We start from the raw sequence: 25,461 nt of genomic DNA, 5'->3' as shown, positions 1-25,461 counted from the left end.
TGGTTTATTTAATCAGGATAAAACTCCTTGAGATGAAATATCTATTTTGCTTTAGCTACATAGGGTGTCTCCAGGTTAATGGCCTGTGTCATTTGAAGGACCTGGCCTACCTTCTACTGGTTCACCTGTAGAACCAGGGTAGACTTGGACCTTTGTCTACTGGGTAAGCCAGGTTCTTTGTTTATAGGGCAGACCTGGTCCTTCATCTAGCAGTTAGGGCAGGTCCTTCATCTACTGGGTAGGCCGACTCTTTTGTTTACCACTTCAGCTAGTTTCTTCATCTTTGGATAGGTCAAGGTCTTCATCTCCTGGGTAGGGCAGGTACTTCATCAGGTTCTTAGTCTACCAGGCAGGTCTGATTCTTTGTCTACTCGGTAGTTCAGGTACTTTGTCTATGGGGTCCTTCGTCTACCAGGTCCTTCATCCATCAAGTAAACTGAGTGCTTTGTCTTCAGGTAGGCCGGTTTCTTTGTCTGCTTTGTACTCCGGGTCCTTCGAAGGATGCAGGTCCCGAATTTGGACACACCCTTTTGTGCAATGTGTTGGTTGCACATAAGGGTGCAACCAACACCATTTAATGATAGAGGAAATGGTAAAATAACATGGAGAAATGCTTCACATTGTGTTTATTGTAAAAACAAATGTGTTGTTCATATTTGCACAGTGGCAACAAATTTGTCCAGAGGATACTCTTCTATCTATTTTCTTTTATTTCTCTCAGCAGACAGTTTTGCAAGTGAAGATTTGCGCCGAGCAGAGACTAAGTTTGAACGTGAGGAGAAGTTTTCAGTACACTCTTTACAAGTTTTGAGAAGAAAGACATGAAGTCCTGATTTCAAAATAAAAATGTAAGCAAAAGTATTACAAGTTTTGAGAACAAAAGACATGAAATTCTGCTTTTAGACTGAATGTGTGTGCTCTTGGATTATGGCAGAAAAATTCCCCCATATTTCAGTGTGTATCTTTATTTGTCCTGTGTCCCCCCACATTGCCTTGTGATGGACTGGACATAAATGGTGTATGCTGCATTCCACTCAAGTACTGCTAAATCTTAGCTTTAGCCATACTGCAGGAGATAAACAGGTATTGGCGATTGTTGCATAGATGTCAGAGTTTCCCCATAGTGCATTGTAACCCTGGCGGGGCACCAGGCTTTACTTTTGCCCCCACCAGGCTAAGCATTGCTTAAAGTCTTTTTAAAATGTTTACATTTTTTAAGACTTTGTAGTTGGTTTTCAGGGATTAATCTTACAATCTTTCAATAACACATAATTATCAAGTGATATTTTCAAATTTCCTGCCAACTTTAAACATTTTTAAACTCAAAAACACGACGGACCGCTTGATGAATGACATTGCTTAATTTTTTGAGGCAATGATTTTGCATATTTTTTTAAAGTAAGGTGACGAATTAGATGTTACAATGTGAAGCACAATTATTAGGGAAGTTGTGCGTGCTATAGTTGTTCAACAACTCCAGCGCTCTCGGTCAATCCAAAATGTTAATAACCTTTCAGACTTGAATATTTAAGAAAGTAAAAGTGAGATTTTGGCTTTTATAGGACAATACCTATGTGTGCATGATTATTGAACAATGGAGTTTAGTACTGGTGGTCATTATTCTTTCATCTTTAAGGCCTTTTACTGGCTAGCCACATAGTGGAGTACTTTGATGAGTGTGATGGAGCATTGTCCTGCATAAAAATCATGGGCTTCTTGAAAAATGCAGATTTTTTTCCTGCACCACTGCTTGAAGGAAGTGTCTTATAAAAACAGTAGGCAGTAGGTTTGATTTTGAGTCCATCTTCAACCTGAAAAGGTCCAACTAGCTCATCGTTAATAACACCAGTCCATACCAGCACCCCGCCTCCAGCTTGCTGGCGTCTGACGTAAAGTGGAGCTCTGTGCCCATTACTGATCCATCCATCTGGTCCATCAAGAGTCACTCTCATCTCATCAGTCCATAAAACGTTTTAAAAGTGGTGGTCGGGTTTCAGCCTTCCTTACCTTGGCCATGTCTCTGAGCTTTGAACATCTTGTCCTTCTGGTAACTCCAGGTAGGTTGCGGTTCTGGAATATGACAGCACTGGAAGATGATGGGTTCCTGGTAGCTTTACGTTTTATTCTTAATTCATTTACGTCTTTTTTCTCAACATGTTTCTTGTGATTCTGATCCTGTTGACTTTGCAGTAAAACGTTTGATGGTTGCCTCGATATCTTCTGAAAGACTTTTTACAATTTTGGACTTTTCACAGACACATTTCTTTTTTGGCCCAATTTGCCTGAGGAAAAGAAGCTGCCTAATACCTTGATACTGGGCGTTGGTCTCCTTAGGTCCCACCCTCACTCATTAAGCAAACACATTAAGCTGATAAGTTTATTTTCAATAAGCACTCAAGTTTATACAGCTTGGAGTTGGAAAATATGCATAAAAATTATGATATGGTAAAAACAAAAATTTGCCTAATTGTAAGCAGGTTTGCTTAAAATTTAATTATTCTTTCAGCAGAACAGAGGACACGTGTGGCATAAACCAAATACACTAGTCAAGGAAAAGAACCCTATTCCAACTTTAAAGAATAGAGCTGGAAGTTTCATTGTTTAGGGATGCCTTGCTGCAGCAGGAATGTAGAATTCACCAGGCATTACATCTCGTAATGCCTGGTGAATTACAAGAGGATGATTGAGGAGTGGGTAAAAATTTTCCTCAAACCTTTCTCAAACCGGGCGTGCCGTGGTGGCGTAGTGGTTACCGCGACCCATATTTGGAGGCCTTGAGTCCTCGACACGGCCGTTGCGGGTTCGACTCCCGGACCCGACGATATTTGCCGCATGTCTTCCCCCCTCTCCTTCCCAGTTTCCTGTCAGCCTACTGTCGTATAAGGGACACAAGAGCCCACAAAAAAGACCCCCTGGAGGGGTAAAAAAAAAAAAAAACTTTCTCAAACCGTTGTTAGAGACTTTTAAATAGCTACAAGAAGCATCTCACTGAATTATTTCAGCAACAGCGGCTAAGACTAGCTTTGTGGGGCTAGTTTTCCTGATGTTCTCCTCAGTTAGAATACACATTTAGCTTAATTCCTTTGTTTAATTAGTAAAGCAAGATTAATTGTGTAAGGTGCTGTTAAATCAGTTTCTTGTCCAGAGATAAGAAATGAAAGCAAAATCAAAATGACATTTCTTATCAAAGAAATAAATATTTAATGAGAAGTTCCAACCTTTTCATAAGACTGTTGTTCAAAATAGCCACAGTAGGAAAGCACTCACTTCTAGACTTTGAGCATGTCTTATGGTCAAATTAAATTGGCAAATTTGAATCCCCACTCAGACTGTATTGTACTGCCTCCTTTACAGTGAAACATTTCCTTCCTTAAAGAGTTCTTTTGGTTTTGCCTTTTTGTCACGCTTAAATGTTTCAGATCTTTTTAACACATTCTATTATCAGACAAAGATGACTTCAGTAAAATCTAAAACTTGTTTAAAAGCTTATGATTTCTTTTATTAGACAAAAAAGTATCACCCCAAACCAACCTAGTCTGGGTCAATAATTTAATAGCTTTGAAAAAACTAATATCTGGTTGTAGACAACCAGGACACCAGCAGTAGCTGCCATTAAATACTCATGTTAACTGGCAGTACCTCTCTCATATTTGATGTATTTTTTGCTTGATAATTTGGATCATGGCATTTTGCAAAATGTAATGTTTATTGCTTGTTTCATAATCGATGACTGTATGTTCATTTTATGATGTAAATTTCTTTGACCTTGTCATAAAATGCGGTGTAGAGGTGGTGAAGCAGACGCTGTAGACCCAGGATACGATAAATGACTGATTTTAATAATGAATGTCCATATTATTATGGACTGTGGACTGTGTTATCACAGTCCACCATGGTCCAAACAACGGGCAGCACGGCCAAGCGGAAGCCAGGGCTCGACGCCGGTAGCAACCGTTAACACAAGGGACGAGACGACGGACTGGGAACACAGATGGCAAAGACTAGACGCCAAAAAAGACAAGGACCCGACAAAGACACAGACACACAGGTGACACTAAATACACAGGAGGTAATCAGGGAATGAGAAACACCTGGGGACTAATCAAAGGGAGACAGGACAACGAAGAGACTGAAGGACACCGAAAACTCAAAAATAAACACAGAAAAACACAGATCACAACAAACCTGCTTTGTTGCTGAAAATGTGCTATACAAATAAACTTGACTTGATGTTGTCAGACAGGTAGTTTCTGAAACTTTTAAATTTAGTCTGTGTTCTTACTGCTGAACCTGGTGAACTACATCTTTAACTGTCACCCTCTAATTTCCAGTAGTTTTAGAGGGTACTCCCTTTTGGCTGTGACCGTGGGTTAACCCTTTAATCTTTTCTTACAACACGTCATAAGCCTTATCTCTTTGGAGGCATAGCCAACCAAACTCTACTGAATAATAAAGGGCTAATCCATCTGCTTACTGAAAAGTACTGGACTCTAGAGATCTGGCATTGAGTCTGTCCATCCATGGGGCCAGTCACATTAAACATTAACATGTGTCTTTGGCACCCAAAGTTATTGTGAGCTTATCGGCACAAAAATGTCTATCTCTCCTTTGCCACAATGTGAGATTTGATTTGAACTACTTTACATGCCGTATGACAGGTGGACTCAGTGGCACTAAGCATGTTGGCTGTGAACTCTGATTTACCTTTGCTTTAACCCTTTGTCTATTCATTATGTTAGCGCTAAGGCTATTACTTTAAGATAATAAACTCTATTACTCAGAGATCACTTGACTGACACGCTAAGCTTTAGTTTATGTTCCCAGATTTTATAGCTTAGTGTATGTCCACTATGTTAGCTTTTTTACTTAAGGAAGGATATATCTAGGAACAGTAATTAATATATTCAACTACAGTAAAAATGTGACAAAATCTCACATGCTTACAACTACCTATAACTGTTGTGTTTGAAGTGGAAGAGGTGAAACAGAGGAAACTAACTAGATAAAGAGACAGGAGAGAGCAACTTCTGTAAAATGACAACTAGACCAATTATTTTTACTTCATTTAGTCTGTCTTTACTTTGACCTGGAATCAGAATTTGCCATTTTTGGGGGACATAAACAATATACTTATGAGTAGGCTGAATGGAACTGTGTGAAGCTGCTTTTTTGTGCTTTCACAGATCTGGTGTTGGAAACATATCGGGTGTCTCACATCTGTTGCATTTGCAGAGCTGCTCAACCTCACACACATTCCCTAATAGAGATTCCTCAGTACAGACTGTACCGTTGGAGCTTCTTAGTAGCTGCTGTTTCAATCCAGCAGCTAGAAGGAAATTATTTTACACACCTTGTAATAAAGTGTGTTTGGAAAGGTCTTACTGAGGAAAGAAATATTGCAAATTTCTTGCAAATATGTCTGAAGTAACACTACAAAATCAGTGATTTTGATTGCAAAAAATTACAAATTGCAAAATCCTGGAGGTGCTGTTTAGCACACTTTTGATGTATTGTGCTGATATGCTACAAGACAACAGATCATTAAGACTTATTGGTAATACTTTATTTGACGGGTTGTGAATAAAACTGTCATGACACCATCAAAAACATGACATAACAACAGTCATGACCATGTGTAAGTCTTCATGAATATTTATGACTGTTGTCATAAAGGGTCATTCGGTAAATCATGACACTTTCTTTTTTTTACCCCTCCAGGGGGTCTTTTGTGGGCTCTAGTGTCCCTTATATGATAGTAGGCTGACAGGAAACGGGGAAGGAGAGGGGGGAAGACATGCAGCAAATGTCGTCGGGTCGGGGAGTCGAACCCGCAACGGCCCCGTTGAGGACTCAAGGCCTCCAAATACGGGTCGCGCTAACCACTACGCCACCACGGCACGCCCAAATCATGACACTTTTAATACAAAGTTGACATTATTCAAAATGTCTTCGTTACGACAACTTGACATTAACCAAGAAATCATAATCTGACATAAATTTGTTATAAAAGTATTAGTGATTAAACTTTAGCTTTAATAACATAAAACTACATAATTTTTAAAGTTTAATCACTAATACTTTTATAACAAATTTATGTCAGATAATGATTTCTTGGTTAGTTGTCATAGCGAAGACATTTTGAATAATGTCAACTTTGTATTAAAGTGTCATGATTTACCGAATGACACTTTATGACAACAGTCATAAATATTCATAAAGACTTACTCATGTTCATGACAGGTGTTATGTCATGTTTATGGCGGTGTCATGACAGTCTTATTCACAACCCGTCAAATAAAGTGTTACCAACTTATTCTATCAGCTGTGGCATTGCTTGAAAAAGAAACCCTATAGACAGCTTGGGCGGTGTGATGGTGTTTGTGTGGGTTTCTTTTCATTAAAGTGAATAGAGTCGTGTTTTGACTAACGTCAATTTCGAGTCTCTGCTCGAAATTCCGTGAAAGAGGTGTACGGAGCCTTGTGCCAGAAGCCCATTAAAATCCTATCTACATCGTTTTAAACTGTGTGATTATGAGCGTGAGTGGGAATAAAAATAGCAATAGGTATTGTGTTCCATATAACACAGTAGGAGTGTAACCGATAAACCTTTTATGGATGCAAACTCGACTAAAAACCCACCTGTTTAGAATTGTATTTGAAACGTAATCAATTACAAATTTATTGATGGAACCTGACTTAATGTCGTGTTTTGATTGTTGATTCTATGTTGCATTGTGCTTCTGTGTTTGATATGATGTAAAACACTTTGAAATGCCTTGCTGCTGAAATGTGCTATACAAATAAAATTTGATTGATTGATTGATTGATACACTGCCAATTTGTGTTGCCCCATCAGTAGTCATCTTCATGTAGATTTTTAAGTTAACATTCAACGAAGTACTGCAATGAGGGATTGGTAGTCAACATTTTATGGTCATCGTCTCATGCCTTATGACTGGTCAGAAATCCTGGTCTGCCTGTTTTTTAGTGATTATTTCTTTGCAACATTTATGACACAGTTCAATAACAACAAAATCTGGCAGTTAATGAAGCGCCTTGTCTGTAAATTAAACAACAGATGCTCTTTACCTGGCTAAGTATTTACACCTATAAGAATGGCCACATTTCATTGGTCTTAAAAGTTTTGCCCTTTTACCTAAGTTTTATTATTCTAACAGCATCCATCATCATGACTTTAAACCTTCTTTTAATACCATATCAATCCAAAAACTCACTTAGACTGTGAGCTGCGTCAGTGGGTGGGTCATTGAATAATCTGATCTGGTTTGTCACCACTTTCAGTTTTAGGTGAATTCACCACCTTCACTTCTATATCTGAATGTATTCCACCTCCCCTGGCCTGTTGTAGTGGTCCAAAACGACTGTACATCCTGAAGAATAGATATGCTTGCCATAAACTAAGAAAAAAAGCATAAATGTATTTGAAATAAATTCAAATTATGTAGGTTTGTTATCATGGATGTTCAGGGAGACACATAAAGATGCAAATAACCACAAATTGCACTAGTTAGATTATATTTTCCAAGGTGGAAAGGGCTGGCATGTGGCCCAAGTGTCCCAGAATCTGGTACAGTTTTTCACCCAAGAATTACAGATTTAGGAAGTTTGCATAAGAATTCACCCTTACTGGCTATTAGATATGATTGCCCTGTCGATTAAATGCATTTAACATCCAGGTCATAGGTCAGTTCTGGATTATAACATTCCCCTGATGATCCTTCATCAGGGGACCCTTTTTTTTAACGATTTTTTTGGCTCTAGTGGCCTTTATTTGATAGTTAATTGACAGGAAAGTGGGTAATGAGAGAAGGGGAAGACAGCAGCAAAGACCGCCAGGCCGGGAATTGAACCTGCGACAACCGCGCAAAGGACTAAGGTCTCCATTTGTGGGTGTAACTATCATGGGTCAACTGCAAAGGCCCAGTATAGCATCAGTCTTTACATGAAATAATTCAAGAATCACTTTAAACCTGTGATCCATGTTTAAAGTTCCTTGTGATACTGTAAATTAGAGACGCACTGATCCGATATTAATATCTGTATTACTATCTAAATCAGGTACAGTATCAGTGTCAATGTGCCTGATCCATAGATGCAGATCTGCTCAGATTATATTTACAGATCTATTCAGATTATATTTGAATATTTTTATGCTTTGTTCTCTGAGTGACATTGTGCTTTATTATTTATTTTATAATTCCCAATTGGACTTTCTAAATCATTTCAAAGAAAGTTTGTGGGAGGATTTGGTTTTTCTGTGTAAATTTAGTTTCTGTCGTCTTCTCTGCCCTGATTGCTCCCAGCTCTGTCTCTTGTTCCCTGATTACCTCTTGTGTATTTAATCCCACTTGTGTCTGTGTTTCCCTGTCAGATCCTTGTCTTTGCTGTCGTACGTCGTGTTGTTGTCTTGTAAAATTTACCAGTTGATACCAGTGTCTGAGCTCCTAGCCTTTAGCTCCTAGTTTTTTGCTCATGTGAGTTGCCTTGACGTTTGTACTCACTTGAAATATTCATTAATCATCAAACTCAGTTGCTGCCTCATCTCTCTGCTTTTGGGTCAGAACCAACAACAACTGCAAATCATGACAGTTTGTTGGGGTTAGTTTTTTTACATGTTTGACTAAGATAGTGAACCTATTGTTTTTGTCTGTTTTTTATCATTTATTTTACATTGGCTGTTCTACTTCTAATTGGAGTACTGAACAAATGAAAGCTGTTTTTACATGTTTGACCAAACTTAGTGTATTTAAGTGTGTGGTACCGATGCAGAGTTACTAAATAAATTTGTAATTCAGTGCATTCATGTCGGTGTTTAAAAAAAGAGAAACATTTAAGTCATTCAGCACTGTTTTTCTGTATCGGATCGATATCGGCTGACACTAAGCTTAAGGTATCAGTATCGGAAGTGAAAAAGTGGATTGTGCATCCCTACTGCCAATAGGCTTCATTAAGATAATTTTCTGGGGTGAAACCTACCAAATGAGAAATGTGCTCTATAATAAGTGACAATCATGTCAAATGTTGACACACACGATCATCTTATCTCTCTTTTATAGTTCAGTGATACAGGCATTTTCAATACTTCTTGTAGCAACAGATGTTGTAAATTTAACATCCCAACAGTTTGACTCTACAGAAACAGATTTAGTAACCTAGGGAGAGCTGTTTCCTCTCCTTCTCCCCTCCATGGCCTCCCTCTAAATGCCTGCTGAAGTGAACCATGCCTTGGCATTTTTGCAAACTCCTCCCTTTGTCCTCCTTCTCGCTGCCTAAAGCCCCCTCTGCCTAACGTGTTCCTCTCTTTCTTCTGTCCTCCCAGCTCTCTCCCTGATTCACATACACACAGGCTGTACTGTCTCTGGGCAGCCCATAAACCATGTTAGCAAGGCAGTGCTCTGAAAGGAGAGGCCTCGTCTCATTCTCCCTGTTCTCCCTGCTCTCCCTGCTCTCCCTGCTCTCCCCACGCTATAGAGAAAACATTTTCAAAGAGCCGATGTAGGAGGCTGAGAGAGGGTCATGAGACAGTAGAGACAGAAAAAAAAAACAAAGAGATTTTTAAAGGGGACAAAACAAGAGCTACAGTGTCACCCACCTACAGAACCAGATGGATTCAGTTTCCCAGCACACCGCTATATAATTCTTCTTTAGTTCTGTTTGTTTTAGCATGTCAGAAACTGCAAAGGAAGCAGTAAATAAAACCCCTAACAATGACATACACTTGAATATTGCGTATATTTGGGATTAAAATATTTATAAGAATTGTTGAAACTTCTCTCCATTTTTACTGTTCACTTACATGAGCAAGCAGCTTTTTAGTGTGCATAATTGGGAAGCAACATTCACCTTCTACGCAGCACAAATCTGGGTGTTACGGCCCTGGGCCTTATGGGCTGGGTTGCAGGTGTCTTGTTGTCTGTCTTTGTGCTCCTTCCCTTCACAGGTGCTGCTGATTTTATTCATTTGGAGCACAGAGCATTTAAACCTGGCTGTCTCCACCTTCTGAGTCGTAACAATTGGGGGCTCGTTCAAACGGTTTTGTGAGTTATGTTTGGTTCGGAAAGTTTTACTTTTTGTCTTACCTTTGGACTGAATTACGTTGTTTGAGCGCTTGTTTCGCGTTGGATATCTGTAGGCCTGTCGCGATAAACGATAAATCAATTAATCGTACGATAAATTAAAGCTATCGACGTCATTTTAATTATCGGCATTATCGTCTCTTCCGACCTTTTCTCTTTCAGCTATTGAGACTGAATGAAAAAGGGCTCAACTCCGGTGCTCTCCACTGACTCCTCCCTTCCTCATTTCCTTAGTGTAAAGCCCAGCGCACACTACAGGATCTTAGAGCTGTCGGCCGATTGTCGGCCCATTTTCAAAACCTGACAGATCACACATTAGCTGACAGAAATTCTAGGTATAACGGTTCGATCGTGTGGTGTCCAACAATGGGCACAAAATAATGGCTACAAATCCAATGAACTAATTTTAAAATCAGGCATTAATCAATGCTTTACTACAGTCTACCTGCAATGCATGTGGCTAGTGTCAGCGTAAAGTCCTGACTGAATGAAAACCATTATAACCTATTTACGTCACGTTAACAAAGAACAGCTGAAAAATTACCGGGTTTATAAACTGCGGTAGCAATTTCGCTCCAACTCCTCCCCTTGTCATTTCTGTATTCTTTGCATGTTGAATAAACATTAATGTTGTTTCCACATATCATCTCCAATGTCCGCTGGACTTCGGGTTGCGCTGTGTCAGCTGTTTGGGATTCCCATTTGTAATTTCCCTTCAGAAAACACGGAGGAGAATCCACGCTTTCTGATTGGCTACCTGTCACATTCAACAGGTGTCCCTAAGCTCCCAGTCGGGGAAAACCCTTGATTTAGATCGGAGACGATCTACCGTAACACACCACACAATCTTAGAAAGACCAACGTTTTAAGATTGTTGTAAGGGGAAAAATAGGAGCAAAAAATCATGTAGTGTGAACTATTGCATCAGGTAGTCGATGTGCCCATCTTTTCCATTTAAATCTAATTATTACTGAAGGGCAACATAATATACAAACTTCATAATCTGCATTCTTTTGGTTGAATGCAGTATTTATTTCCACTTTGGCTTTATGTTGTTTAGTTTTTTTTTCAAGTGTGTTTTTTGTTATGGAGACTGAGAATCCATTTTATTTTTGTTTTTGGTTGTTTTGTTTATTTTGTTTATCAGTTCAAGTGTTTAGTGTTCTTTTGAAAATAAAGTGTATCTATCTTTGGCAAGAAATCGTATGCATTATTACGTCATTTCCATTAAATCAGTGTAAAAAGATCTTCAAACAATATTATCGTTTATCGCAATAATTTTTGAGACAATTAATCGCTCAGCAAAATTTGCTATCGTGACAGGCCTAGATATCTGGCTCGATAGCGTTACGCTCAGACGCCATTCTCTGTGTGTTTAATTGGTGACGGTGGAAGCCCGTTACGTAATTGTCCTTATTTGGACTCGTGCGCTCTTGGGGGATATACAGGTGGTTTGGATAACATGCTGTGTATTTTGTGATTTTGGAGCGGGATGCTTGTTCCATAGCTTTGATTTTAACGATATACGTAGGTAAGTGTCAAGTTTTTAATGTGCACTAGTAAAGCGTTTTTGAGCAGGTGTCTCCTTGCAGATTTTAGCGGCGTTTCACCGCATTATTTCCTAGTGTGGAGTTACGGCGGGTAGAGCTTCCCTGTCCCCTTTCCCTTCATCGGCTCAGGAGCATTCCATGGTTTTGAGGGGGTGACAGCCTGCTAGTCGCCTTTATCATGCCACTGGTTTTTAAATGCATAAACAACCCATCGCTATGCCTCCCGAAGACTAGGGATGAGTTTGTAAGCTTCTTCGCTAGGCAGTTAGCGGGGACACACTGTGGGTGGTCATTTTGAGTTTTTATTGTGCATTAAATTGTCACTTGTCCGTCGTTATAAACTATGGATCAGGTTGAGGCTTTTAATGGTTAAATGTTTTGTAGATGTGTTAAGAGCAATTATAATGATGGCAGAGCAGTTATGATCTTGTCTCGAGTGTCACGTTTAAATGTGATCGGCACTTTTAGAAATTTAAAATTTGTTTGAGGTTGGTGTGTTAGAGCCTTGTTTAAACTCGTCTCCGCTTTTAATGGCGACTGTCACTGGTTTGTCCGGTAAGCAGCAAACAGACTTGTTCGAGTTTCAAGTTCAGTGGAAGGACAAAGTGTGCTTTGAGCCTGGTTGTGAAATGACCGTTCTGGTGGAGGAGTTGGCCCACATTTTGTTTGAATCCCTTAAGAGTGTGGTAGTGGACCATGCTGGGGTTGTTGTGGGTGTGGCTCCATGTTTTGTTTATTTGATGAGGAGAATCCTGAACACTTGGTTAAGCAGTGATGTGACCTTTTGGTGTTGTGGCGATATCGGCTCACTTTTGGTTTGACACTCTTTTGGTGTTGCTGGCTGTGAGACAGCAGTAACTTTGAGTATGGTGCTGGACCATGCTAAGAGTGATCATGTTGTGGGTATCGATCTCCATATTCTCGGTCACGTTTGCTTACCTGACTTGTGTAGCAACGTTTTGTGGTAGTGGACCACTTGTTGCTGTGACCTTTTGTGTTGGGTAACACCAGTTCAGATCTGGTTGGATTGCTGGTTATTGCTTTGGGGAGTGGTAACTCTGTGAATCCATTTTGATTTGGCTGTGAACCTGTGGTAGGTCACTTGTGTGTCAGGTCTGTGTTCATAAGTGGTTTTCTCCTCTTGGTATCTTGAGGGTGTTGAAGCAGTAAGGACATGTCCTGTTTCAGCTGCTGTACCATTTTTTGCCAGTCTTCCTGACCAGTGGCCAGACATGATGGGCACAGCAACTTATGACTGTGGGACATGGAGGCTGACGATGTGACGGCTGTCATCCTGAACACTAAATTTTGGTAACGTAATAGCAACCCAAACATTTTTAAATTCATATTTGTTTTGAGTTTTTAAAGGTTCCCCTTTGGGGCCCTTTTCTTAAGGGTGGGGGTGTTACGGCCCTGGGCCTTATGGGCTGGGTTGCAGGTGTCTTGTTGTCTGTCTTTGTGCTCCTCCCCTTTACAGGTGCTGCTGATTTTATTCATTTGGAGCACAGAGCATTTAAATCTGACTGTCTCCACCTTCTGGGTCGCCTTGAGGGTCCACTCTGCCTTGATGCTTGCGGTGTTTTGTTACCAGGCCTCAGCTCCCTTCCTTTTGCACATTTGAGTTTGTCTTTGTTTTTGCACTTCAACAATTCCATATGCACTCATACACCACATCCAAGCATTTGCATTATACCACTGATACTGACATCCTCAATCCATTGCTGTTTGTGTTAATAAACATTCCTTTTTATGCACTTTAATCCCTGCATGGTCTCCCGTTATTGTTATGACCTTGAGCCAGTCGTAACAGGAACAAATTTCCAGAAAACTGCAAAACATCCGAAACACTGAGTTTTAAATCAAGGCTAAAACCCCACATCTATTAACCCTTTAACAGTGTATTTACCAACATTTCTCTGAGACATAGCGCCTATAATGAGCTCAGCAGATGTACAGTTCTAACAGGTGTTTTGCTAATAACTGCTGGCTAGTCTGAAGGAGCTGAGAGGGACAATCATAGGGGGAGGGCTGCTCTATGAGGCCAAAGCTCAGAATCTTGGAGTAGGAGTTGCAGTTTTGCAAGGCTGAATGGTTGCCATAGGAGATTAAAGGATTTCTCAAACATTGATGAAAGAATCAAAGCAACGCTCCAAGTATGTTTTTGATGAGGGAATTCATTAGAACATAATGTAAAGCTCAAAAAACTAAATCTTACATAATACTGCTCCTTTACAATATCTTGTGTAACTATACCATCATTTTTAATAACTAACTGCATAAACAATCTGATTTTAATTTATTTTATTTTAATTTTCTTTTTAATGGAGACTGCAATTGGGATATTAGTTTGTTTTTGTTTTTTACATTAGCAGAATATTGATAGTTTTTCACATATTTGTAATGGAAATGCAGCTACTAACTCTCTCTAAAAGATTATTTGGCAGAGCATTAAGACTTTTTGTAACCCTCTTCTCTGTGTTTGCCACAGTAGTGGCATCTTTTTCCAATGTCTAAGGGATTTAATGTATTCTGTTGGGGCTTTAAAGTGTGCCCGGTCATTGTGATGGATTGCCTGTCGACATAGTTGGGATGTACTGAAGACATGGAGTAGTGAAACCTGAGCATCAGCATACACAATGTTAGACACTGTCCATGAGCCAGACGCCAACTGGTCTTGTCGCCACTTTTCATGGAGTCACTGACATGGTTTTAAAATGCTTGACAGGTTTTATCCTCCTTCCTGTGTTTTACCCATTATTTTCTAAGTCCAAGTTTTAAAAAAAGGCTAAGTTTAGCAGCTGAATATTTTAACTCCTAAATGTTTAGATTGATATGAGAAGAGATGCTCAGTTTTGGTTATTTCAATGCCATGAACAATAAAATTTAATAAATTACAATAGTCTTCTAATCAGGCTCATATATTAGCTTTTGAATATAAGCCGTCACAGCATTGAACATCTATAGAGCAGAACATTTTGTACAGTCCTTCTGTAAAATAGTTCAAGTTATAGCTCATTGGATGGAAAGCAATTGTTGAGTCTCAGCACAGATTCTGAATTAAATTAAGGTCAGAACTTTCCTGGGATGCTTTGGTCTCTAAAGCAGTCAGACTGTAAGCTCAGGGTGTTCATACAAATACAAAAGTTCCAGCTCAAGATTTTTATAGGTAAAGAGAAAAATACAATTAGTTGCATTCAGATTTTTAACATGTTAAAATCTATGTAATTAATTAATCAAAAGTAATGTGTTAAACTTCTGTCCCTACTTAGGTTTGGAGTTAAAAGCAGAGATGCACTGATCCAATATTAATATCTGTGTCGGCCCTGATATTGTAAACAATTCTAGATTGGGTATCAGTGACTATGTGCTAAATTCATAGAGACAAATCTATTCAGTCAATTTCTATGCTTTGTGCTCTGGGCTACACCATGCTTTATTTATTTTACATTATATTTAGAATTTCTAGTTGCACTTTCTGAACCATTTGAAAGAAGGTTTGGTGAAGTTTATTTTTTACAATGTTTGACCAAAATTGTCAACCTGTTGTTTCAGTTTCTTCATCATTTATTTTACATTGGTTGTTATACTCCTGAATGAACAAATGAATGTTGTTGTTTTTACATGTTTGACCGAGCTTGTGAAACTGTTGATGTATTTAAGTGTCTGTGCTGGTGCAGAGTTACTGTATAATATAAATTTGTAATTCTGTACATTTATGTCTGTGTTGTGGAAAAAACCTTTTAAGTCAACCAGCAGTTTTTCTGTATCGGATCGGTATTGATTGATACTAAACCTCAGATATTTGTATTGGTATTGGAGGTGTAAAAAGTGGACCGGTGCATCCCTAGTTAAAAGTGTATGATTCTTTGGTTTCCTAACACTTTGCTAACACTTTGCTAACACTGAGCAGAAGGTATTATGCACCTAGAAACATATTCTCTGACATGATGGTGAGAATGAAATAAGGTCTGCTGTGAGGCAGAGGCAGTTCAGAGCATAGTTTTCAGGGCTAGCTGGCCAATATGGATCCAGGCAAAGGGAGAAGCACAAAGAGGGAAAAAGAAAATGAAATGAGAGAGGCCTGAAGGGGGTGAAAGAGTGGAAGAGAAAATCTACTGAGAATAAGTGTGCAGGAGAGTGAAAGCAAGATGACGAAGAGAGGCTGGAGAACAAGACAGAGACATTCAGGAGGGGCTGAGGGGGCTTTTAGAGAGAGAGGACATGGAGGGAATGTGCTGACACGGCGTTACTCCTCTGAACTCCCCAAATTAATAATCAGCAGCGGTTTAGCGAGCCAGGAACATTCATCGGCTGCCAAGCCTCAGCCAGGCCAGGCCCCCCACCACCTCCCACATCCAGTGGAACAGCCCACTCCTCCCACACCCCTCCACCCCTTCAACCCTAAGTCCTGAATGGAGCAGGAGGCTGTGGCTGCCTGACTGGTCCGAGCCAGGCCTGGCACCAGGCTTCTGCTTGTTCAGTAGTTTTAATCCTTTATTGTGCTCCACTCACGCAAAGAGCTGAGGTGAAACCCTGAGCAGGATGGAGCGCTGGGGAAGAGAGATAGAAAGCCAGAGTGGATAAAAGAGGAGAAAGAGGGGAGGGGAAGAACAGGGAGGGAAATGAGATTTCTCTTTTTTTTATCTTCCTCTTTCTTCTTTTCTCCCTGCTGAAAAGGTTTGATTTAGTCCATGGGGAGTTGTGAAGTAGATAATGTTTTTTTCCACCATCTGCAGTTTTTTCTCTCTTCTTTTCCTGCTCCTTTTAGTTAGCAACTTGTTTCTTTCATCAGTTTATGAACAGCAAACAAATTTGTTACTCAAGTAAATTAAATTTCCCTTTGAGATCAATAAAGTAGTTTTGAATTTGAATTTGACGATTCAATTGTTTGCTTCATGGACAGTAGTTTATTTTAATGCATTGGTTTTTTTTTACCAAGCAAGGTGCGGATATGAAATCCACTTTCGTTCTTCAAACGAAATCCAGTGTGTCCACCTCTTTCTTAAAGAGAAAGAGGGGACACAAAACTCTAATCTTTCATCTGGTTTTCTAACCAATGTAACAAACGTTTGTGTTGTTGTTTCAGCTGTTCCAGTGCCAGACCTCAGCCAGCAGTTCACTCCACCAGAGACGGCTCCCCCAGACCTGATCAGCCTCATCCAAGCCATCGAACACAGAGGTGCATCCACGTCATCCGGCTGTCCGTTCATCCTGTGACCAAGCTGACACTATTCATCCACCTTCAGTTGAGGGTGGTGGAGCCCAGCAGGACTCCATTTGCAGTTCTGCCTCCTCCTTTTTGGACTCTAGTTCTTTTTCTCTTATTTACACTTTTTGGCAAACTCTTGAAATGAAAAGGGCCACACAGTGTATTCGTGATCAGGTCTTTTTCAACTTTACTGAGGCATTCATCTTGTACAATAAAATTGGAAAACAAATCTGTTAGAAGGAACAAATATGATAGTTGCAATAACTTCTAAACAAGATCATTACTTGTGGCTAATCAATTTTGTGAATCCACAATTTTTTTTCTCTCGCAGCGATGTTGTAGTCCAAGTTTATTTATGCCAAAGTTACAAGTTAACAAGTCAAACTGTTGTAGCACTTAACGCACAGGGTTTCTTACATCATGCATCAGAGCCTCTTCGAAATGTCTGGTTTGTTTGGAGCAAAGTCCGTTCAGTATTGCAAGATTTTCCAAAAGACTGTGTCTGATTGAGGGTCAGTTCCTTCTTTCTACTAAAGCACAAACACAGCAAAGCAGAAACTCCAAATAATGCTAACATGACAGCAAAGCTTATTTTGCACATAAATGTTTTGTGTTGATAATGATGTTCTGTCTATTGGTTTTATAGAGGCAGCATTGAGCCTTCTGCTTTTTTTAGTGTTGCGTGCTAGCTTTTAGCTCCCTCCTTGAGGACATAACTGTACTGTGTATTTTGGATATAATTATTTGGCATTGTTTTTGTTGTTTTTACCTTGGGAAACAGATAATTCAAATGCATTCAGTGATATTTTCCTGTTAGCTAACTCCTTGATTATGTTGAGGCTTTGTTTATTTCATCCATATTATGTTGGCATTAATATTTTAAAAGACATACATAGACACTACAGTTAAATTATGCTTCATAAATCATCAATACACATCAAACATACTGGTCAATGGTTCAGTTATTATGGATCAAAAGCAGCTCTAAACAGTCTAGATTTAATATAGATTTAAAAGAACTCAGTGTTTTGGCTATTTTGCAGTTTTCTGGAAGTTTGTTCTAGATTTGTGGTGCATAGAAGCTGAATGGTGCTTCTCAATATCTGGCCTGCTCTGCCTTCCCTGAACCAGAAGACCTGAGAGGTCTTTAATGTATTCTGATGCTAACCCAGTCAGAAATATTATGTTAAATAATATTGCAGCTCTAACAGAACTAAAGCCACAAGCTTCATACTGTGATTTCTTTCTATAAATTCATCTAATGTTTAATCAGTACACTCTTGTTAAAAAGGCATTTTACTAGTGCTTTGTGCAGATAATTTTGTTATCCCATGTTCCCTGTTGCTCACTCCAACAGTGGTAAAGTGGAATTATTGACATTTCGTAAAAGGATGACAGAAAAGCTGTCTCTGAATGGAAAGCAGGAATACTAGAGCTGCACTGTAGAACTGCCTCTTCCACACATGCTGTGTGCTTTTCACTCCTACCTGACAGACAGACCTGTCTCCAGGAACTGCCTGCTAGATGCAAACTGTCTAAACCAATTCTTTTCAAGCTAGTCTGTCAGAAATACTTTCTGGTCTATTAACTTTGTCAAATGACCTGTTTCTTTCTTGAAGCTCTACTGTGTACACTGCTACATAACCACCAGAGGGAAAACCACATGTCCTGGTTCCATCTTTTTTTTAGAAGATAATATGTTAAACTATTCCAGTTCAAGCCATCAGTTTCTCTTCTTGAGCTTATTTCTCTGCTTCTTTCTTTGAACTTTTACTGATGTGCTCTTTCTATTCTTAGGTCTGGACAGCAAAATATTGTACAGAACAGCAAGCACATCAGACAGCTCAGTGTATACCCCGAGCACTGGTGAGTACAGTGATTGGGTTGGAAAATATATAAATGAATATATACTTACTCAAATCTCATTTTTGGATTCAGGGGTGCACTTTTCGCAGTTTTCTGGCCGATCTTTAAAAAGCTTGAGCTGCCAATACTGATTTTGAAACTTTTCTGAATATAGCAACAAAGATGCTAAGTTGCAACAGTAATGTGAATATTGTTTATTTCATTCCTACTTGACCGCCAGAGGCTGTGCTTAAGGCACTGAATGATCACTCTTGCCCATGCACAGGTGGAGAATCTTATACCAACATGGTCACGTGTAACCCCCGGTGACACCGGTAAGTCTATATAGTCACGTGACAATGACGGTTCAGTCCCTTTTTCATCCTCTCGCATGCAGGTTGAAGAGGTGGTAAGACATTTGATTATTTGCTTGTCGCTGGTAGCCTCGAGACTACGGTCGGAGCTGCGAGGATCATCTCACCCTCCAGAGGCTGCGCAAGCTCCTCTTTGATACAACTTTGTTCTTCGTTTGGTAAGTTGTTTTTCTTTTTAATCGGCAGGAACGGGGGCGCTTTCGCTTCCCTCGTCGATTTCCCTATTGCTGGTGGTAAGGCGTTAGCAGATTTCGACCAGCTTGTTTGCTTAGCCGTATTGGCTTGTATTTGTAGGTCGGATTGCATTTAGTTTGTTGTATTGCACCCGTTTTCGGGCTTTCTTTTGTTTACATTGTGCAGCCGTGTTCGGCTTGCCTATATTTTGTTAATCGCAGCTGTTTTCGGGCTTGCCTTTTCATTCATTATGCAGCTGTGTTCGGCTGCCTATATTTTGTTATGTAGCAGCCGTTTTCGGGCTTGCTTTTGTTTACGTTGTGCAGCCATGTTCGGCTTGCCTATTTTTATTACCTCTGATGGCAGGGCCCTGGCGGCCATGCAAGATGCGCCCAAGTTTGGCTTGGGCCATATGCCTTCTGTCGAACCTGCCATACTTTTCCTCACTGTGGCGCCAGATGAGGCTTTGAGAGCTAATGCCAGGTGTCCTTGTCCTCAGTGTCGTGTGACAGATGATCTGCTCTGTAGAGAATATGACTTGGGGTCTCGTTTGGGGCGAATTGGTAACTCATTGTCGCATTTATTACTGGGTCTTTCAGCCTCTTTGGAAGGCTTCGCGATTGATGCACCTACTCAAGGGTTGATGGACACATCTCTTCATGCATTTGCTCTTTTGTCAAGGGAAATTGGCCGTGTCCTGTCTACCCTTCTTCAGGCACACTGCCTGGTTTGGCTGGCACAGTCTCCTCTGACCGAAGCCTGTAGAAGGACCCTGATGAGTCTTCCAGTGGTTCCTGGGGAGTTGTTTGGCTCTGCTGCGCTTGCAGCCTTGGAGTGGTTGGCCCAGGCTTCTCGTACCAGGCAGCAGTTGGCCGGCCTTTATCGCAGGTGATTGCAGCGTCCTGCTGGGAGTGCCTCTGCGCCTCTTTTGCGCACTTATCCAGCCCCGTCTAAACCCTGCCTGCTTTTAGTTTGTTGTATTGCACCCATTGCAATACAACAGGGCCTGTAGTAGGCCCTGCAGCAGGTCACCGAGCTGGCGGTGGGACACTTTACCCCGGGCCAGCTCAGTTGCTGGACCGCTCTCCTTTCCGATCCATGGGTGGTGTCTACACTAACTCATTGTTACATGCTACAGTTCCGCTGCTGCCCTCCTGTTCCTGGTCGAGTCAAGATGATGGTGATTCACGACCAGGCGTCTCTCTCGTGGCTCAGACTCTGAGCCACGAGAGAGACGCCTTGCTGGCCAAGGGCGCTATATTGCCTGTCGACCCCCTGTGGGAACCCAGGGGCTTTTACTCAAAGTATTTTTTAGTCCCAAAAAAGACTGGGGGACTCTGCAAAATTTTGGACCTGAGAGGTTTGAATGTGTTTTTGAAGACTATCCCTTTCCACATGTTGAGCATCAGGGATGTGCTTCAGACAATCTCCCCAGGCGACTGGTTCACCTTGGTCGACTTGAGGGACACATACTTTCATGTCCCGATTGCACAACATCATTGGCAGTTTCTACGCTTTGCATTTAAGGACAAGCATTTTCAGTTCAGAGTTCTTCCATTCGGTCTCTCTTTGTCCCCATGTGTGTTCACTCAGTGCGTGGCTGTCCTCTGCAGGCCAAGGGGTTGAAGATCCTGCCCTACTTGGACTATTGGCTCATCTGTGTGCCCACGGAAGCCCAGGCGGCTGCGGACACACACACACATTACTCCATCACATAGATTTATTGGGTCTTTGTGTGAACTGGCAGAAGAGGAACTTTGTCCCATCTCAAGAGGTCACGTTTCTTGGGATTACGATGAACTCCCTCACTATGACTGCTCGCCCATCGCCTCAGCGTGTTGAGGGCATTTGCAAATGCTGTCCGCCTTTCTGCCGGCCGTGCACCCCCCTTTATTGCTTATCTTCGTCTGTTGGGCAAGCTGACTGCTGTCGCTACAGTAATATCCCTGGGACTGTTGTCTCTGTGACCACTTCAGATGGGCTAGACCCATCTCGTACACTGCACTGTCGCAGGAAACTGCTGGTGTCCCTGGTGGTGGGGACACCAGCATCACTGAGCCAGTGATGCCTCGCATCACTGACTCAGTGGCGAGATGCAGTGTTTATGACGAACGGAGTTCCATTGGGCTTGATGCCGTCTCAACTAGAGGTTGTCTCTACCGACGCATCCAGCACATGATGGGGGGCGTCATGGCAGCATTAGATCGCCCGGGGGACATGGTCTCCGCGGGAAAAACTGCAGCACATCAACGCCTTGGAGTTGGAGGCTGTGCAGCGGGGGTGCAACATTTCCTGCCAGACATGTGCGGAAGGCATGTCCTGGTGCGGTCTGACAATACTTCAGTGGTTTTTCATATCAACCATCAAGGGGGAACATGGTCGATAACATTGCTGAGGCTGACCCAGAAGCTCTTGACCTGGGCAGCTCTCCTTTTTGCCAGTGTGAGGGCAGCCCACATTTCAGAAGTGCAGAATGTTCCGGCCGATATTCTGTCTCGGGTACACCCGCCACCGGGGGAGCTCCACCCGGAGGTAGTGGGGGTCATTTGGGAGAGGTACGGCAAAGCAACTGTGTTCTATTTGTGTCCCAAGAGACGACACATTGCCCACTTTGGTTCTCCCTGGCAGAGAATGCCAGTCGCCTGGCCGTCCTGACCCAGGGGACTGGCCGCACTGGCACACGACTGGCCGAGAGTGCTGCTCTACGCTTTTCCGCCACTTCCCCTGAAATGCTCAACACTCCTGAGGGCCATCAGGTCCTTCTAGTGGCCCCCCTGTGGCCAAGGAGAACCTGGTTTCCACTGCTGCACAGGCTCTGTTGCAGCTCTCCAATGCCTCTTCCCCACAGGAAGGACCTTGTGTCACAGCTGGGGTGGGGGGGTCAGATCCTGCATCCCAATCCCAGCAGCCTCCAACTTTAGGTTTGGCTGCTCCGGGGCCCATTGTTTCCTTCTCAGAGTATGAGAGAGACATCTGACATACAATGACTAATGCCAGGGCCCCTTCCACACGACTGGTGTACACCCATAAGTGGAAGGTTTTTAGCAGCTGGTGTCATGCTAGACATGAGGACCCTGTACACTGTACTATTTCTGTTATTTTAACCTTCCTTCAAGCACTCCTTTCTCAGGGTCAGTCTCCATCCACTCTGAAAGTTGGATGCTGCCATCTCTTGCTGGCATATGGAGGTGAGTGGACAGACGATAGGCCGTAACAAGGATGTTTCTTTGTTTCTGAGAGGTGCCTGATGTTTGCACCCTCCCACACACCCTGTCGTGCCTGTGTGGGACCTCTGTCTTGTCCTCGCTGCCCTGTGATCTCCATTTGAACCGTTGGCCTTGAGTGTTTGTCAAAAGAGACAGCTTTTCTCCTCGCTATGGCTTCGGCGAAGTTGGTGGTTGAACTACATGCGTTGTCTGTTCCCAAGTCCTGTTGCCGTTGGAACCCAGCTGGCTCTGGCTTTACTCTTTGGCCTGATGTAGCATTTCTCCCTAAGGTGGCCTCATCTGCGAGCCACTCTGTGCCCCTCCAGCTTGTTCGCTTTGATGCAGATGGGTCTGATGAGCCTCTCTGCCCTGTTTGGGCACTGGAAGCATATGTCAGACTCACAGCTTCTCTGTGGCAGTCTGATGGTCTGTTTGCTACGCAGGGCTCTGCAAGGGGCAGGCCCTTTCTAAACAGCGTCTTGCATGTTGGATTGTGGACGTGGTGGAACAAGCGTATGTTATACAGGGCTTCCAAGCCCCTGCTGGTGTATGGTGCCATTCCACTAGGAGCATTAGTGTGTCATGGGCCACTATGACTGGGGTCACTCTTTAGGCTATATTTGCAGCAGCCTTCATCCATTAAACCAGCCATCATCTCCAAATACCTTAACTAGGTTTTACAGGGTTAACTTGGCTGCCTTTCACCCATTAGAGGGGATCCTATCCCAGCGCTCATCATCACCCCAGTGAGGTGGGCCTGTTTTCGGAGTTGTTTCTCTTCTGTGTGTGATTCCTCAGGACTCTGTTGGTAATCGTCGTGAGAGGTGGTGCTTTAAGCACCACCTCTGGCGGTCAATAGGGATGAAGTAGAACTGCCAGAGCGCTCAGTCCCTCGGAATCATTGTGTTTTGCGAGAAGATTAAGGGACTGAGCTGTCATTGTCACGTCGCTATATAGACTTACCGGTGTCACCGTAAGTCACACGTGTCCATGTTGGTATAAGATTCTCAACCTGTGCATGCTCAAGAGTGATCATTCAGTGCCTTAAGCACCGCCTCTGGCAGTCATTCGGGATTCATTGAACCGTAGTTACAGTCGTAACTTTCGTTCACCGCACAGAAGCAGACGTGACCTGGTGGCCAAGTCATAGAGATTCAAAGAAGATGTCACTGAAGCTCTAAGATTCTGTCTTATGTTTACCAATAGTCAGTCATTAACTTCTTTCTATGATAGTTTCCTTGACATTTTGTCTGCTTCAGAAGGCGATGCTGCTCAGAGTGACGTGGGTTTCCTGTCTGAGAGTGTCCTGTGCTGCCTGAGAGACCTCCCATCACCTGTCATCCCTGCATGCATCTATCCGCAACTTCAAACTGCAGTGATGCAGCAGCTGCTTCACCAGCAGTCTCTAGGTGGGTCTGACACTGAGTAGACATGTGGTATATGGTTTTACTGATGGTTAAAGATTTTATTAATTTTCTTTGGATGATAAGCAACACTGTGCATGGAAGGATTTGGTTTTCTCTGTGTTGACTTGAGTTTTTCTGTGTGTTTTTTGGGTTTCTGTTTTTTGAGTCTCTGTGTTGTCCTGTCTGCCCCTTGATTGTTCCCAGGTGTGTCTTGTTCCGTGATTACCCTCTGTGTATTTAATGCCACCTGTGTTTCTGTGTCTTTGTCGGGTCCTTGTCGTACCAGTCTGTTTAATCTGTCTTGCTGTTTAGCTGTCCCATCTAGTCTGTTGCTAGATGTCTATTAGTTTGCCAGTTGTTACCAGTGTTGAGCCTTAGTCTTTCTGCTCAGCTGTGCTGCCTAGACTTTGGATTGTTTGTGCTTATTTTCATTATTAAAACACCATCATTCCTTTCAACCTTGGTCCGCTGCGCTCTGCCTCGCCACCTTACCACATATCATAACAGAAGGACCCGACCAGAAACAAGGTGAGGTTGTGGTGTCTATGGACCAAACGGACCAAGAGGGATGGATCCAGCAGCAGTTGGAGTTGGCACAGAGGGATCTCTACAAGGATGTGGAGATCCTGCCTTCTCCGCTGCTGCTGGAGGAAATGAGACTGGAGTCGGACTACTATCGAATAAAGAACCAGACTCACACCCCTTCCATAACCACCCCGATGGCTACCATCAAAGCTTCCAAGGTTTCCCCATAGGCCTGTCACGATAACAAATTTTGCTGAGCGATTAATTGTCTCAAAAATTATTGCGATAAACGATAATATTGTTTGAAGGCCTTTTTACAATGATTTAATGGAAATGACGTAATAATGCATGTGATTTCCTGCCAAAGATAGATACACTTTATTTTCAAAAGAACACTTAACACTGGAACTGATGAAATAAACAAAACAACCACAAACAAAAACAAAACGGATTCTCAGTCTCCATTAACAAAAATGTACTTGAATAAAAACACCAAAGTGGAAATAAATACTGCATTCAACCAAAAGAGTGCAGATTATAAAGTCTCTATACCATATTGCCCTTCAGTAATCATAAGATTTAAATAGTTCACAATAAATGCAATAGTTCACACTACACGTTAGTTCACATGTACATTTTCCCATTATGACAATCTTAGAACGTTGGCCGTTCTAAGATTGTCGCTTGTGATTTCGTAACTGATCATCCTGTAGTGTGTGGTGTGTTATGCTACTCTGATCTAAATCAGGGGTTTTCCCCGACTGGGAGGTTAACAGCCTGTTTAATGTGACAGGTAGCCAATCAGAAAGCGTGGATTCTCCTCTAGCTTTCTGAGGGGAAATTACAGAGGGGAATCCCAAATAGCTGACACGGTGCAACCCAAAGTCCAGCGAACATTGGAGATGATATGTGGAAACATTAATATTTATTCAACATTTCATGGAAAGAATATAGAAATGACAAGGGGAGGAGTTGGAGCGAAATTGCAACCTCTGTTGATAAACGTTTCAGCTGTTCTTCGTTAACGTGACATAAATAGGTTATAGTGATTTTCATTCAGTCAGGACTGACACTA

The 25,461-nt window shown here is 41.9% G+C and overlaps 1 protein-coding gene across 5 annotated transcripts in view; it reads left to right on the top strand.

Annotated features, from left to right (window-relative positions):
- pik3r2 (phosphoinositide-3-kinase, regulatory subunit 2 (beta)) overlaps positions 1 to 25,461 on the top strand; it is a 51,403-nt gene that overhangs the window by 10,663 nt on the left and 15,279 nt on the right. For 3 of the 5 annotated variants that reach the window (XM_028019877.1, XM_028019880.1, XM_028019878.1), the window contains 3 exons: positions 16,734 to 16,826; positions 18,654 to 18,722; positions 23,715 to 23,864. In XM_028019877.1, the coding sequence (XP_027875678.1) occupies positions 16,734 to 16,826; positions 18,654 to 18,722; positions 23,715 to 23,864 (312 nt within the window). Of the gene's footprint in view, positions 1 to 16,733; positions 16,827 to 18,653; positions 18,723 to 19,106; positions 19,234 to 23,714; positions 23,865 to 25,461 lie in introns of those variants that run through there. The other 2 variants (XM_028019879.1, XM_028019881.1) reach the window with 2 other exon arrangements.

The sequence above is a fragment of the Xiphophorus couchianus genome, chromosome 6, assembly GCF_001444195.1.
Source record: "Xiphophorus couchianus chromosome 6, X_couchianus-1.0, whole genome shotgun sequence".
Classification (NCBI taxonomy): domain Eukaryota; kingdom Metazoa; phylum Chordata; class Actinopteri; order Cyprinodontiformes; family Poeciliidae; genus Xiphophorus; species Xiphophorus couchianus.
The sequence above is the reverse complement of the archived record's forward strand: the minus strand, read 5'-3'. Positions and strand labels throughout refer to the sequence as shown.